Genomic DNA, 16,940 nt, shown 5'->3' on the forward strand with positions numbered 1-16,940 from the left:
CACACACACACACACACACACACACACACACACACACACACACACACACACACACACACACACACACACACACACACACACACACACACACACACACACACACACACACACACACACACACACACACACACACACACACACACACACACACACACACACACACACACACACACACACACACACACACACACACACACACACACACACACACACACACACACACACACACACACACACACACACACACACACACACACACACACACACACACACACACACACACACACACACACACACACACACACACACACACACACACACACACACACACACACATAAACACACACATTTTTTCCATAAAATACTTACTTTTTGAATTATTTGCGAAAAATCGTATAAAAACGTGTTTTTTTTTTGTTGAAAACTGAACATATTCACTCGCAGATAACTCGAAAAGTCAGTTTATCCATTTCCGGACTTATTTTGAAAGTACATTTTTTCACCCCCGAGAAGGGGTGGTACTCACCCCTAAGTCAAATACGCACATCGGCACAATACCACTTTTTTTCTTTGACATGTTAGCTATGCGTGTGCCAAATTTCATGTCAATCTAAGCGGTTCTTTAAAATTTACAGCAAAAACCGTGAAAGAACTTACTAAAAAAAAACCATGATTTGATCTACACTCACCGGTACAAAATTCCGCCCCCCAAAATTTTTGATTTAGTTTGACAGTCTATAACTTTATTATTTGTAGTCCGATTTTCAAGATTCTTGCATCAGTTTGTAGGTACATGTATTGATGTTGTTTGTTATTATTCCGCTAATAAAAATTTTATGCTGAGATGGCATTATACGGAGGTGAATGGAGGCGTTGTTTTTCTCCTAACTTTAAAAAATTCTGTGGAAAAATTGGAGGGCTGATTTTGTTTCATACTCCTTTTGTATTATCCTGGAGGTATTACTAAGATTTTGTTTTTTGAATTATCCGAATATCTCTTTTCTTGTAAGAGCTGTAAATAAAAACACTGCTTTAAAGGTTTGTTTAGATTTAGAAGTTCTCCTAAAAATTATTAATTTTTAAGGTTTTTTCTTAACTTTTTGAGTATTACGAGTAGTATAAAGAAGTACTAAACCAGTGATCTGTAAGAAAGTGTGAAATTTAGCGCCTAGAAGTTAAATTTCAGAAAACAAATAATATGGAAGGTATACCACCCGAACCTCCAGATAAAGGTAAATTTTATGTAGAAATGGAAGGAGATGGGATGATGGAATATGAGGAATTAAATAAAAATAACAATAGAGTAAATAATAAGGTAACAAACAAACAAAACCAAACAAGTAGTACTATTGAGGTAAGTAACAAATTTAGTTGCAATAACGATGAAAATTTGACAAATTTAAATCAAACAGATAAGTCAGGTAAGCAAAATTTAAATAAAGTAATAAATTTAAGATTAAAACATAGATATCAATTTGGAGATAATGCACCTTATATAGTACACATAGAAAATAAAAACGGTAACATTGGTCGATTACACAGGATCGGCACGGCCCGTTTGATTTTAAGTGCAGTTCCTGAAATTGAAAATAATATCACACAAATTACAGTAGTTGGTAGAAATAAAATCAAGGTAGAACTAAATAATCTTGCTAGTGCTAATAAATTAATTGATTCTCAAATTCTTAAAAGCAAAGAGTATGAGGCATATATTCCAACGTTTTTTACTCAAAAGAAAGGTGTTATAAAATTGGTAGATAAAGAGATAGAAGATAATGATTTATTATCATTAATTAAACCTAGATTTGGAATTAAATTCGAAGTATTACATGTAAAAAGAATTATGCGGAAAGTGATTCAAGATAATGGTAATACTAATTATGTAAAAACAGGAACCGTAATTGTCACTTTTAAAGGTCAGTCTATACCAAAAAATGTAATAATAGAAAAAATGATATACGAGGTGGAAAATTATACACCCAGAATAATCCAATGTTTAAAGTGTTTGAGATTTGGGCATATAAGTGCCCAATGTAGAGGAAAAGATAGGTGTGAAAGATGTGGCGAAGAACACAACAAATCTAATTGTTCCAATCCGAATAATTTACTTTGTGTATTGTGCAAAGGAAAACACAGCGCTACTGACAAGGGAGCAGATTGTACAGAAAGACAAAAACAGGAATATATTAAAAAAATTATGAATAATGAAAATATAACATATTATGAAGCTAATAATAAATATAAAAAATGTTATTCAACAGTAAGTAAAGACCAAGAAAATACTTCAAATAAATATACAATATCTAAACGAAAAAGATCAAGTAGTATTGATTCTAGTAGTGTAGATAAAGAAACAATGGAAGCACGCAGAAAAATTTTGCAAACACCAAGAATACAAAGTCAGCCTTGTTATAATTTTAATAATCCCATTTATTCTAACACAACACAAACACAAAACGATAATCAAAATAATATAGGAGAAATAATAGTAAACTTTATTTCAGCAACATTAAATCAAATTAATCACAATTTAGATAAAAAAACGTTGGAATTATTAAAAAACAATATTTCACAATTATTATTACCTCGTGATGGCTAACGTTTCATTTCTTCAATGGAATGCGAGATCAATTAAAACAAATAAGGGTTATTTAGAAAAATTCTTGTATGACAATAAAATAGATATAGGATTAATATCAGAAACTTGGTTAAAAAAAAGTAATTTTATTAACTTTACTGGTTATAATGTCTTTAGGAATGATAGAGATGATGGATATGGTGGAGTAGCCATCCTTTTGAAAAAATTAATAAAATTTTACAACAGTCCTACTTTTCACCAAATTAATGACATAATGTGCAATAGCATATCAATTAAAATTCAATCCGGAAAAAAGTTAAACATTTATTCAATATACGTAAAACCAAATCTTAAAATCACTCTAAATGAATGGAAAAAGTTTTTTAATAGTCTAGAGAAGCCTTTTATAATTGGTGGTGATTAATAGCCACAATTATGTTTGGGGTTGTAGTACTGTAGATACTATAGGAAAAAATCTGTTAGAAGCTATTGAGGACTGTAATCTTGTAATTTTAAATAATGGTAAAGAAACTTTGATGCGTAGACCGAATAGCAATAATAAATCTGCAATAGATCTTACAATATGCTCAGCAAATATTAGTCATTTTTTCGATTGGGATGTTGTGGACGAGACATTAGGATCAAATCATTTTGCTATTATTATTAAGTCAAATATTAATGTTAATAAAGCGGAATGTGTAAATACAAAATTCCAATGGAACATAAATAAAGCGGATTGGTCTCTTTTCTCTTCTATCACTGATAATTTCATGGAAATAGATAATAATTTAAATTACCAACAATTTTTAAATAAATTAAACGAATATTGTAAGATATGTATACCAGAGAAGAGAACAGGGACTAATCCACGATTTAGAAAAACTTGGTGGAATGACAATTGTAAAAAGGTAATAGAAGAACAAAAACTAGCTTTACGCAAGTTTAAACTACAGTCTAATATACAAAATTATATAAATTATAATAAATGTGTAGCGAAAACCAAAAAAGTTGTATTAGAGAGTAAGCGTAATGCATGGAGAAATTTTTGTAAAACTTTAAACAAAAATACACCAATTAAAGATATGTGGAATCAAGCCAAACGATTACAAAACATTTTTAAACCACAAGTAAATCCAGTGACTGAAGGAGAATGGGTTGAGGAGTTTTTAAGAAAATTATGTCCAGATAATATATTTTCAAAAATTAATGTAATGGAAAGAAAAAACTCTATGCATCCACTTTCAATTCCATTTAGTTTCTGTGAATTAGAAATAAGCCTTAAGAATAAGAAAAATACTTCTCCAGGTATAAATAATGTACATTATATTATGTTGGCCAATTTACATCAAAAAGGGAAAGAAACACTATTAAATTTTTTTAATCAAATATGGTTATCAGAAGATATTCCAGATAACTGGAGAGAGTACCGGGTGATTCCTATTCTCAAAACAAATCGGAATCCTGATTCAGCAGAATCTTATAGAGGTATTTCATTGAGCTCCTGCATAACAAAAACACTGGAAAGAATGATAAAACTTAGGCTCGAAAGTTGGCTAGAAAAAAACAATAAATTATCACAAACACAATTTGGATTTCGAAAAAATCATTCTACTGTGGAAGCTGTGAGTCATTTGGTAACAGATATAAATTTAGCGTTTACGAAAAATTCTTCAGTAATCGCTCTTTTATTAGATGTTGAAGCAGCATACGACAACGTTAATTTAAATATACTATATAACAAAATGATACAAATAGGTCTGCCAGAATGCTTCTGTCAAAAAATAATAAAATTGTATGACTGTAGAAAAATTTATATATCGGTAAATAATAACACATTTGGTCCAAGAGTAGCGATGGGTGGTTTACCTCAAGGAGGAATATTAAGCCCTTTGTTATATTTAATTTACACTTCTGATATAGAAAAAAATTTAAACTCAACAAAAATTTTACAATTTGCAGATGATATAGTTATTTATCAAGAAAACATTAAAATAGAAAATGCAGTCAAATCCATTGAAGAAGGAGACAAACATATTAAAATATGGAGTGAATTACATGGACTAAATATATCTGATTCCAAAACCAAATTATGTATTTTTACAAGAAAACGAAAAGAAATACCCAATCACATCTTAATAAACAATATATCCTATCCTGTACAAAGTTATGTTAAATATTTGGGTATTACTCTGGATAGACAGCTTCTCTGGAAAGAACATATAGACAATATAGTTAAAAAAACAGAAAAAGGAATAAACCTTCTTCGATTCGTATCACACTTACGTTGGGGAGCAGATCCAAATATTTCTTTGTTGTTATTTAAAAATAATATAAGAGCTATATTCGACTACGGATCAATATTATACAGTGACGCATCACAGTGTCATTTAAATAAAATAGACAAAATCATTAATAAATCCCTTAGATTGTGTATAGGAGCCCTAAGAAGTACACCGATAAATAATCTACAAGTTGAATGCTGTGAAATGCCGATGGATATAAGACGAAAAAAACTTGGCATCAACCTTTTAGTTAGATTGTATGAAAAAAAGGCAAGTTTAATTTCCAAAATACATCAACTGTTTTTAGCAGACTTGACAGAAAAATATTGGATAAAAAAGAAAACTCTAAATATGGTAGATTTATATTCAAAAATGACAATATATGATAAACAACTTTATAAATATGACATAAACCCAAATTATAATATTGACTTTAATAGTATGGAACAAGTTCAGGTATACTTTTTAAGGGACTATAGCAAGTTGCCTATATCTTTAAGAAAATTAGTGTTTATCTCCGACAGTTCACAAATGTTCAAAGATTATTGTATGCTATATACAGATGCATCAAAAAATATTGAAGGTGTGGGATGTGCCTATTGGGATAGCAGTAATAAAATTAGTAAAATGTTTAAACTAAATTCTATTATGAGTATATACACAGCTGAATTAATAGCGATAATGGAAGCACTAAAATATTTATCTAATATAAATCATTCAAAGTTTATAATTTTAAGTGACAGTAAAAGTTCTCTTAGTAAAATTAGTGCTATAAATCCTAAATCAAAAGTGAACTACATTGAATTATATATCATAAATAAAATTAAAGAACTTCAGCAACAAGGAAAGTCTGTTAAGTTGGCATGGGTTAAAAGCCACTGTGGAATAACTGGAAATGAAATGGTAGATGAATTGGCTAAAAACGCGGTGACACAAGGAGTATTAACCCATTATCTTTGTACGCCAAAAGATATTGAATCAAATTTATTCAAAGAGATTAAGAAAGAATGGAAAGAAAGGTATATTGATGAAAACGTAAATACAGGAAACCACTACAGATCAATCAGAAACTATATAACGGATAAACCTTGGTTTTCTAAAATGGAGTCGACAAAAGATATGATAAGAACCATATGCAGAATGAGATTTGACCACTGTCTTACTCCATCATATTTATTTAAAATTAATATAGCTGATAGTCCACAATGTATTTGTGGACAGTTGGGCAATCTACAACACAAAATTTTGACCTGTTCTCTTATCTCTAATAAAGTTAATATGTTTTTAAATTCACTGTATTCTTTGACTGATGTCCACCATCCCATTAATTTAAATTATTTATTAACATTAGAAAATAATGAGTTGGTATACCGACTATTGTATAAACATATTTTAGATATTAAGCTTAAATTGTAATTGTAAAATATAGAGTAAGTATTTCTTGTAAATTGTTATATGTTAAAAGAAAAAGAAAAGAAAAGAAAAGAAAAAAAAAAGAAAAGAAATATAAAAAAAAAATAATAAAATAAAAATAAAAAAAAAAAAAAAAAAAAAAAAAAAAAAAAAAAAAAAAAAAAAAAAAAAAAAAAAAAAAAAAGAAAGAAAAAATATAAAAAAGATATATAAAAAAAAATAGAAAAAAAAATATAATAATTAAAAAAAATATAAAAAAAATATGTAGATAAAAATGAATGACGAACTTGGACAGTCCATAGTAAAATAGCTTTCGAATGAAGTAGAGGGCTAAAGAAGAATGTTGCAGTTTTTGCTGTGGAACTCTGAGAACATCATTTGGAAAAAAATTAATAAAAATATATATATATATAAAAAATTATTAAAAAAAAAAATACAAAAATAATTATTTATTAGTAGAATTGTTTGTTATATTAGTATTAGTTTTAGGATAAGATACGAAAAAATGACTAATAAAATAAAAAATAGTAAAATTGGCGAATGGATTTAGTGTCCGCAGTCATATAAACCCAAACAAACAACAAAAGGTTTGTTTAATTAAAAATATCAAACGATCAAACGCACTAAATTTAACAAAACAAAACAAAACTAACAACAAAACAAAACAATTCAATAGCGAGTATGTCCACCTTTTGCAGCAACGACTGCTCGCAATGGGTTAAGCATCGAATAAAGATGTGTTATCCTTGCCTGGGGAATAGCCCAATATTCCTCTACCAGGGCCATAACTGTGCCAAATTTCCTGGAGGCCTAAGATAACGGCGAATAGTTTTTTTAATTTATCCCATAAATGCTGAATAGGATTGAGATCTGGGCTGCATGCGGACCATTCTAATCTTATCAATCCAACCTCTATTTTATGAGTCAATCAGTGTTTTTATTTACAAAAAATGGTACAGCTGTTAAAATTTTAGTAATGCCTCCGGGATAATATGACAGGACTATGAAACAAAATCAGATATTCCATTTTTCCACAGAATTTTTTAAAGTTTAACTTTACAACACAGGAGAAAATACAACGCTTATTAAATAATACCAAACGATATCAATACATGTATCTACAAACTGGTGCAAGAATCTTGAAAATCGGAGCACAAATAATAAAGTTATAAACTGTCAAAGTTAATCAAAAATTTTGGGTGGCAGAATTTTGTGCCGGTGAGTGTATTTTGCAGTGTATAGAGGGAAAATTCTTGAAAACCCGTTAAGAAAGAGTTTTCGGATTTTTGAAGGTGTCAAACCTTACGGAAAAATATGAAAAAAATTAGAAATATAATGTTTGATAAAATACACAAAATAAAAAAATAAGTGAGGGTAAGACTACAATCTCATATCCTGTGATCCCGACTCTTATTGTTTTTCCCAAAATATGAACATAATGATGCGAGACACCTCGTGTAGGTTACTGATTTAACTAAATAAAATGTGACGTAAGACCAGTTGTACAAGATAAAATAAATAGTTTCCGTAACTCAAATTAGGATATAGCTTCTTAATGGCTTGGAAAAATTACTTAGTCGGTAAACAACGTTACTACAGAAAAATCAATAAACACGCGTTAAGTTTGCTAACTCTGTTATAGAAAAAATGATTAGGAACTGTGAACAATTATTATTACGATGCATGTGAACGTTTTAATGGGATTTTTATTGTTTTTCGTAGTTTTTGTATCATCTGCCGAGGAGAAAAGTAAGTAAATTAAACATTTATAAAACGTTAAATTGATCTGAAAAAGGTAAAGGAAATGAAATACTCAAAAGCTATAAGAATCTTTTTTTAATAACTACCTATTGCAAGTAATTTTTTGACAACAGTGATTTGTTTTTGATTGAACATTTTGTAATTACTTACAGTAAAATTTATTGAAAATAAATAAAATAGATAACAAATTGGTTGTTTCCGGTGTTACGCAGTATTGAAGATTATGGGTAATTTTTAAGATATATTTGAAATTTAATGATTGGTGTAAAATATAATGACACTGTGGTCACAAATTGATATTACAAGAAAAATTCCATATTCGGGGGAAATTTTAAAAGTCGCATTCATTTACATTTCTTCTTATTTAAGTGACGTCTCCCAATCGGTGGTTGGATATCATCATCACTATATCTACTCTATCTACTGCTGCTCTGAAGGGTTCTATATAACTGCACTTAAACCAGTCCCTTAAGTTCTTCAATCATGACAGTATCCTTCTTCTTATACTCCTTCCGCCTCTTATTTTCCCTGTATTATCAAGTCTTAGCATTTCATATCGCTGTCCCCTCATTACGTGTCCTATATATTATAACTTTCTTATTTTTATTGGGTTTATTATTTCGCATTATTTGTCCATTTTTCGCAATACTTCCGTATTCGTTTTCTTCTGTGTCCATGCTATTCTAAGTATCCTGCTATAACACCACATTTCAAATTATTGTAGCTTATTTATGTGTTCTTGCTTCAATGTCCAGCTTTCAAGTCCACATTTACATTTAATCTAACTAAATTGGTTTAAAGGAGGATTTGAAAATACCTATCAAGAGCATATAACATAGTGGGCATTGTGTATAATTGTTATTATTTAATCACACAGAACGAAAAGAAAATGAAAACAATTGAAATATGGAAGTGAAGCCATTTTGCCTATCTTAACCCAGTAACGCCGAAAAAAAAAAATTGTTTTCGACAAAATTTATTAAAAATCGTTAAATGTAACAGTATTCTGTACAAAACGTAACAAGAAAATTTTTTGTAAATTAAATAATTATTGAGAAAAAACTGTTCCCATATGGGACCACTTGGCGCGAAACCGGTAGATGTTCATTAAGGATTACTTGGTATGAAAATTGCGAAACAGTCAATACAAAGGACCACATTATCATATTCGCAGCACATTGTTTTCCCTCGGTTTAAAAATCCAATGCGTGCGCACCTTCTTCTTTTGTTTTCTGGTACAGAAACCACAAAATGATTTAATCCCTCGTACCGAATATCTCCAATTCGAGAGTCACTTCTTGCAGCTGCGGACACTCTTCCTGGTGCTTTCGGTGGGATTTTATATCTTATTGGATACATTTGGATAAGATCCGATGTAAATTCCAATTGGCTAATGTTACGACCAGATTTTTTATAAAACTTGCATGCATTTTTAATGTTCGCGTCCACTAGGTATGTAAAAATAGGCCAATACCATTTTTTTGGAACGGATTCCAATTCGATAGCAAGATACATCAAATCAGTAACACCTATAATATTATTGTATTTTGAAACAATATTTTTGACCTCGGAACAACAATGCTTTTTTTTTCACCTGTCTTAAAACCTTTTAACAGGTCTAGTTGCTGCAATCTAAAAAGTTCTGAAGGGCTTGAACCAGCATACGTTGAGTAATCAGACTCTAGAAAATCATACACTGTAGAAACCAAATCCTTTTCTTTGCAAAAATCTGCATTTTGCTGCAGCGTAACATATTTAGGCCTCTATCAGTTGGCGCAGATGGAATTGCTCTGCTAGTACGGGGTGGATCTAAGTGGATTCTTCTACGATCGAGTCTTCAGCAGTGCCTTCGATTCTAGTATCATTCGAAAATCCAATTTCCGTGCCTGAAGACAGCTGGTTACGATTTCGATTATCAATAAAACCCGCGTCATTTTCGTCTGTCAAAATGTTAGTAGGTATCTGGGTTTCTATGTAAACGGGAGAATTACATCATTATTACTTTTGTTTTCCTCAAAAGCTATATAGAGATTTTTTTTCAAAGAAATTCCTCTAAAAATAAGAAAAGTAAAAATAGAATAGTGAAAACAAATATCCAGCAAACCGCCTAGCGGTTCCATTTAGGAACACCCATATTTTTGGCCTATTTACGATAAAAACAAAAGATGAAATATTATGGAAGCCTGTAGAAGTTATTCATTAAAGTTTGTAGAACATCCTTTGACAACAAAAACGGGGATAATACTGCAAAAAATAATAAATAAAAAATAAAACACTTACACGAAACGAACGTCCATATTTTAGCACAAACAAAACCAATCGTAAATTCAAAAATTTATTACACTGGAAAATAGGTATCAAACTAAATTTGGGTTGTTCATTCACGAAGAGGTCATAACGTTGAATTACAAATAAATAGGCCGAAACTCTCTGCTAAATTTTACCTAACAATATATGGTAAGTAGACTCAGATGCGTACGCAATTTGTTGGCTCCATAATATGGTACTCGTAGGCGTTAATGGGATTTAATGGAGGTACCCTTTATTTAATTTTATGTACTGTTGTGACTGTATGTTGTGCCAAGACACAAGAATGTCTAGGGTACATTCCATGTCAAATCACTCAGGCAAAAAATCTTGGATCTCCGATTTGTCTAAAAATTGGTATATAGCTTCTGCGGGACGTAAAAATAAGATATTTAAAATCAAAAAATCTTCTTCTTCTTTTTTTCTCAAAATGTTATTTTATGCGATTTTACAGTGATTTGGTGTTTATTTAAACAAATTTGCCTTTTCTGTCGCAAAGTATCAATGAAAACATAATATTTTAATAGAAGGGACTCAAAAATGTCATTATATTATATAAAATAGAAAAAGACTGTTTGACTTGTACACACTTCTATATAAATCTAAACGGGAACTGGTGTATGTTTTCAAAAGACTGATAGTGTGTAAATAAATTTATTAAATCAGCTAAGTACTTTCAGCATATTATGCCATCATCAGAGCTATCCTATAAAAAGACTAAGTTGAAAAATCTTATTCATAAAAAATTATAAAGTGAAACTTACGTCTTATAGGTGTAAAAACCTCAAAAGAAGAGAAAACTTCGAACAAACACATTCTTTAGTTTAAAATAAACCCAGGGATATAACCACTGGTTAGGGTAAAAACCCTTAAATGTTTAAAAATTACATTTAATGTGTTTTTTATAAAATGGCTACCATTCTTACAAACAGCTGTTACTGACAATATTCAAAAACGACAGGCTGCTGACGGAAACAATAGTTCCTAGCGACATCTGTGTTTTTAAAATTATTTAAAATTTTTTGAAAATGACTAAGTTGTCATATGTAGGTTACTAATTAATGAAATTAATATGAAAACTGAAGTTAAATTTAAATGACAATTGTTAAGTTTAAAGTAAAGTTAAATGTGAAAATAATCAAATTATCAAAGTATTATTAATTATTAAAAAACCAAACAACCAGTCAGTTCTGACCAAATATAGAAGTGAGATAGATGAAAACCAAGGAGAAGCACCGTTGGACAAGCTCAGAGTTCCAAAACTGTTTGAAAACAATATTATTATTAAAAGGCAAATCGAAAATATTTACTTATTGTAATCAATGAAAGAAAATTCAAATATGTTATAAAGTAATGTTCAAAAAACTAGAGCAATTGTTGGGCATGCTGAATATAACAGTATTAAAGAAACTTCTTAAAGATTGGATCAAATTTACAATTTAATTGAACCTGGGTGTTAACACAATTTTGAGGATTTCTTTTTAATTCCCTGCTAATTTCTAAGTCTTCTAATAAATTCATTTTTGTATAGTTGTTAATGGGTATACTATGTAGAATCCTACTATCTCTTTGGGGACTGAAGTTATGTTTAGAAGCATATAAGTGATTGCCAAAACTAGATTTGTCAATCTTAGACAAATGTTCTTTGATGCGTGTTTCCAAAGGTCGCATAGTTCTCCCCACATAAGTAACAGGGCAGTCTCCACAGGACAATTTGTATATACCACTTTTTGATGTTTTTCCAATTTTATCTTTGGTATGAGAAAAAATAGATTTGATATTTTCCTTACATTTGAATGATAGTTTAAGGTTGGGGATGTTATTTAGGATTTTGGCTATATTATCTGAAGGATAACCTATGTATGATATTGATTTATACATAACTGCTGTAGTGGAATTGTTAAGGACAGAATTGTAAGCTAGGGATCTATTCCTTTTACTCCTTAATTTGTTGAGGATGTTATCAACTAAAGTAGGGGAATAACCATTACTATATGCAAGTTGTTTGATAATATCTAATTCTGAATTGAAATTAGTATCTGATAATGGTAGACTAAGTAAACGATGGATGTAGCAATAAAAGGAAGCCATCTTCTGTTGAAAAGGATGGTTAGAAGATCTAGGGATGGTATGGTCAGTCTGAGTAGGTTTTCTAAAGACTGAAAAAATTAATTTACTGTTCATCCTAGTTAAAGTAAGGTCTAGAAAATTTATAAACTTGTTGGACTCGGTTTCTAGAGTGAAATTTATAGCTGGATGTAAATTGTTGAGCAAATAAAGAATATTTTCAGCATCTGTAGAATTGCCATCTATAATAGCCAATACATCATCAACATACCTGAACCAGTATAAGATTTTTTGGAAAGAGTTTTGGTTCGAAGAATTATTATCAAATATGTTAACCTCGAGGTTGTTAAGAAACAAATCTGCTAGCAAAGGTGATAAAGGATTACCCATTGCCAAGCCTTGTGATTGTCTATAAATAATATCGTTAAAGGTGAAGAAATCTTGCGATAAACAAAATTTAAGTAAATCCAACAAGTGAGGAATTGAAACTCTATTAATATTACTTTTAATAAGTAAATTCTCCACTATAGGAATGGTTTCATCTCTAGGTACATTAGTAAACAAATTACTTACATCAAAAGAAACTAGAAAGAAGTCTCTAGGTAAGTTTAAAACTGACAGCTTATTTACTAAATCGGTAGAATTTTTGACAGAATAAGAAGGTTGTAAAGTTATTGTAGATTGTAAAATGGAATTAATGAATTTAGACAATGTAACAACTGGTGTGTTGTAAAAGCTAACCACTGGTCTCATAGGAACATTCGGTTTGTGAATTTTTGGTAAACCATATAGTCTAGGTATTTGAGGATTTGACAAAATGAAGGTTTTTTCTTTCGTTTTATGCTTATTATATTATATGGCATTATAACAAGTTATTTTGATTCAAAACAAGATTTTGATCAAATTCTGTAGTGTAGAAAACATTAAAATACCGTTTTTTTTACATTTTTCTCCATTCCCAAAATACATTATCATCGATTTGGCTGAAAATTTGCCCACAGATAGCCAAAACATAGGACTTTAAGTGGTTAAAAGGATTTGAATTATATTATAATACCAAAGAAGTTACATGAAGTAATATCAAACTCAAAAGTATATTAGTCCAGTCGGAATAGCATTTGACCTTGCATGCCGAGCTGCCCAAAATTTTATTTTTCTAATATTTAGGGGAGTCAATAGTAGCCTAAATTTTAAATCACGAATGAATTCCTCCGTTAAGTTAGCCGGCATCTTGATTTTAAAGGAGAACCTGTTTTGCTTCAATATCTCCGCCATTTTTAACTTTTCGACAAAAATGGTAGAAACTGAAATTGTTCCAAATAAATCGTATTTACAATTATTACAATTTCTTTTTAACAATTTTTTTCGTGAGGTCGATATTTTCGTGTTAATTTTACTTACAGTAGACGCCTATATTTTTGACTATGATATTGCATGTAACTTTTTTGGTATTGTAATATAATTCAAATCCTTCTCACCACTTAAAGTCTTATGTTTTGGCTATCTGTGGGCAAATTTTTAGCCAAATTGATTATGATGTATTTTGGGAATGGAGAAAAATGTAAAAAAACGGTATTTTAACGTTTCCTACACTATAAAATTTGGTCAAAAACTTGTTTTGAATCAAAGTAACTTGTTATAAAGCCATATAATGACATTTTTGAGTCCGTTCTATTAAAATATTATGTTTTCCATTGATACTTTACGATAGAAAATGCAAATTTGTTTAAATAAACACCAAATCACCGCAGAATCGCATAAAATAACATTTTGAGAAAAGAAGAAGAACAATATTTTTTGACCTTAAATATCTTATTTTTACGTCCCGCAGAAGCTATATACCAATTTTCAGACAAATCGGAGATCCAAAATTTTTTTTGCTCCAAAATTGAGTGATTTGAAATGGAAACACCCCTAGATGTGTTAATGTCACTACGTGTGAACGTGTGATGTTATTCTACCTTTTAGTGAACGCCCAATTTGCTCTTTATAACAAGTGTTACATTCTGCACAAGGTATGTGGTAAACAACATTGATTTTTTCGAGAGGTGACAACGGAGTTTTGGTATTGGAAAACAAATTCCTAACAGTCTTAGTCTTCTTTTTAGCTATTTTACTGGTAAATGTTTAAACAATTTGATAAGTTTATCCGTAAATTGAGGAAAGTAAGGCGATGAATAATGGAGAATTGAAGAAGAATTGAAAAATATATAGATAGGTTCAAAATGATGAAATAAATTCATATTTTCGAGAATAGGCCACTTTGGAGAAAAACTCCGAGACAGGTCGATTTTTAATTTTAAATTATGATTTTTTGACATATATGCCCTAATAGTGACGTCATATATTTGGACATAATGACGTAATCTATGATTATTTATATTTAACGATAGGGGTCGTGTGGAAGCTCATTTAAAGGTGATTCAATTGTCTATTCCAGGGGTTCCCAAACTTCTAGCGACTGCGTACCACCTGAAATATGTTGAAGATTTTGGCGTACCACCAATCACCGGTGTGGGGATGTGGGGAGGGACATGAATTGGATGGAAGCCCCCCCGATCCTAATTTTATAGAAATATATTGGTGTATGACACAATGTATATTTCGGCATTCAGGAACAATTTTCTTTATTTGTGCTGCTAGCCCTATCAATTTACCTGATATATGATTTCCGCTGTAGTGTTTGATTCAAGTGGTTTGCAGAAAAAAAAACTCTTCTATAACTTCTTCATAAAAATTAAATCGTACAAATACGAGTAGCTGTACCATGTTTGTATTATCTGTGCTTTCGCCTACTGGAAGTTCTAAATATGTGCATTCTTAAAGTTTTAAACAAAGTTGTTCAATATTGGAAGACATATCAGTAATTCGCCTTTTCACTGTGTTGTTTGACAATGGTATTTTTTAAATTTCTTTGGCTGCCTTTTCTCTTAACACGGTTTGCGCCATTTCAATAGAGGCCGCCAGTGATAAAAGAGTCTCACCTATTTTGTGAGGCTTTTCATCCTTTGCAATTCTATATTTAGCAAGGATACCTTTACTATTTAGTATCGTACTTACAAAGCTAGTCATGCATTTATTATTATTCTTAAAAAAGTAGATTCTCTTTTAAAAAATTCGATCAGCTTATCAACCACATCAGAGTGCCTTGTGTGTTGGTGACGTATCAGCATAGAAATCATCATGCTCTGGTTTGAAAGCGTTTCGAAATACGCAACATATTGAGGAATAGGATTGTCACTAGTTTCTGTGTCAGACTTCACTATAAAACTATACTGGCCTGCGGTTTAGGTTTTTAACACTATCCTTTGAAGTCACAGGGTTCACTAAAAACTGCTTTATAGCTTAATATGGAATCACAACAACTGCACTAGAACTGTCGCAGACAGAAGCCCAGCGCAATCGCTTGTCTCACCCACGTAACGCGTACCACCTGAAATCTTCCCGCGTACCACTGATGGTACGCGTACCACCGGTTAGGAACCCCTGGTCTATTCAGTAATATAAACATTAACATCATTATTTGTACAGGGTGGCGAAAACATAATTTTTGAATTAAATTAATTGACGCAAAAAGAAGAATCTACACTGAACCAAAAAAGCACGTAAATATAATGAAAAATACATTGATTCAAAAACAGGGAGCATTAATTTTCGTCCAAAGATCAGTATCGTTGGTCCAATGTAAGTATACATTAACTAATGCTCAAAAACATTAATTTTTATGAATTAGTACGTTCATTCAATGTACTTTCTAGTTAAGAATCAATGTATCGGTACACTGAATCAATGTATCGGTACCGAAGCTTCTGTCAACCGAGGATCACCAGATTTTTTTGATTCTACGTGTCGGTATTTCCAACCTCACTTAAGCCAAAGCTTACTTTAAGCCTGAGCTTAAGCTTAGATGCCTGTATTTTCACTTCAATTTGGGACTTAAGCGTAGGCTTAAACCAAACAATTTTAAGCTCGCGCGGTAGTGAGTTTAAGCCTTTGCTTAAATATTGTTTTCTGTTTTTTGAGGTTATTTCTATAGATTAATAGTTATTTTGAAAACCAACTTTTACGTAATAAGGTTATTATTGGATTATTAACAATTATTAAAACTCTTACTCCTTTTGGAAGGTGTATACACCTGAAAATTATTTATTTATACAATGCTTGGTAAAAGCATTAAAAAACTTTACAAAAGTAAACTTACATTCAAATTTGATATTTTAAGGAATGTGTCCAATAAACAAAATTACAAAGACGAAGGATTATATGCAAAATAACAATAAAAATATAACCAGAGCAAATATAGACAATAAACTATCAACACAGTACACAAAATTAAGTGAAGTAAATGACATTGATACAGATGACAAGATAAAATTAAATGTCAACAGTAGTGGTTTTTACCTCACACTCAGTTCTGGCATTTTGACGTATTCAGAGGCACCAAACCAATTACCTTTACAGTTGAGCATCAGTTTAGTTAAGGAAATGATGGAAATACGGCACCCAACTTAAGCTTCTCCTTAACTTTTGAC

The 16,940-nt window shown here is 30.6% G+C and overlaps 2 protein-coding genes across 2 annotated transcripts in view; one reads left to right on the top strand and one right to left on the bottom strand.

Moving 5' to 3' along the window:
* LOC114342351 (neuroglobin-like) overlaps positions 1 to 16,940 on the bottom strand; it is a 688,855-nt gene that overhangs the window by 128,130 nt on the left and 543,785 nt on the right. The gene's annotated exons all lie outside the window — the stretch shown is intronic.
* The window catches only part of LOC126881839 (uncharacterized), a 69,681-nt gene continuing 60,579 nt past the window's right edge, over positions 7,839 to 16,940 (top strand). The window contains exon 1 of the mRNA XM_050646449.1: positions 7,839 to 8,022. Coding sequence (XP_050502406.1) covers positions 7,953 to 8,022 — 70 coding nt within the window. The 5' untranslated portion in view covers positions 7,839 to 7,952. The remainder of the gene's footprint in view (positions 8,023 to 16,940) is intronic.

Source organism: Diabrotica virgifera, chromosome 3 (genome assembly GCF_917563875.1).
Source record: "Diabrotica virgifera virgifera chromosome 3, PGI_DIABVI_V3a".
In the NCBI taxonomy this organism is placed as follows: Eukaryota; Metazoa; Arthropoda; class Insecta; order Coleoptera; family Chrysomelidae; genus Diabrotica; species Diabrotica virgifera.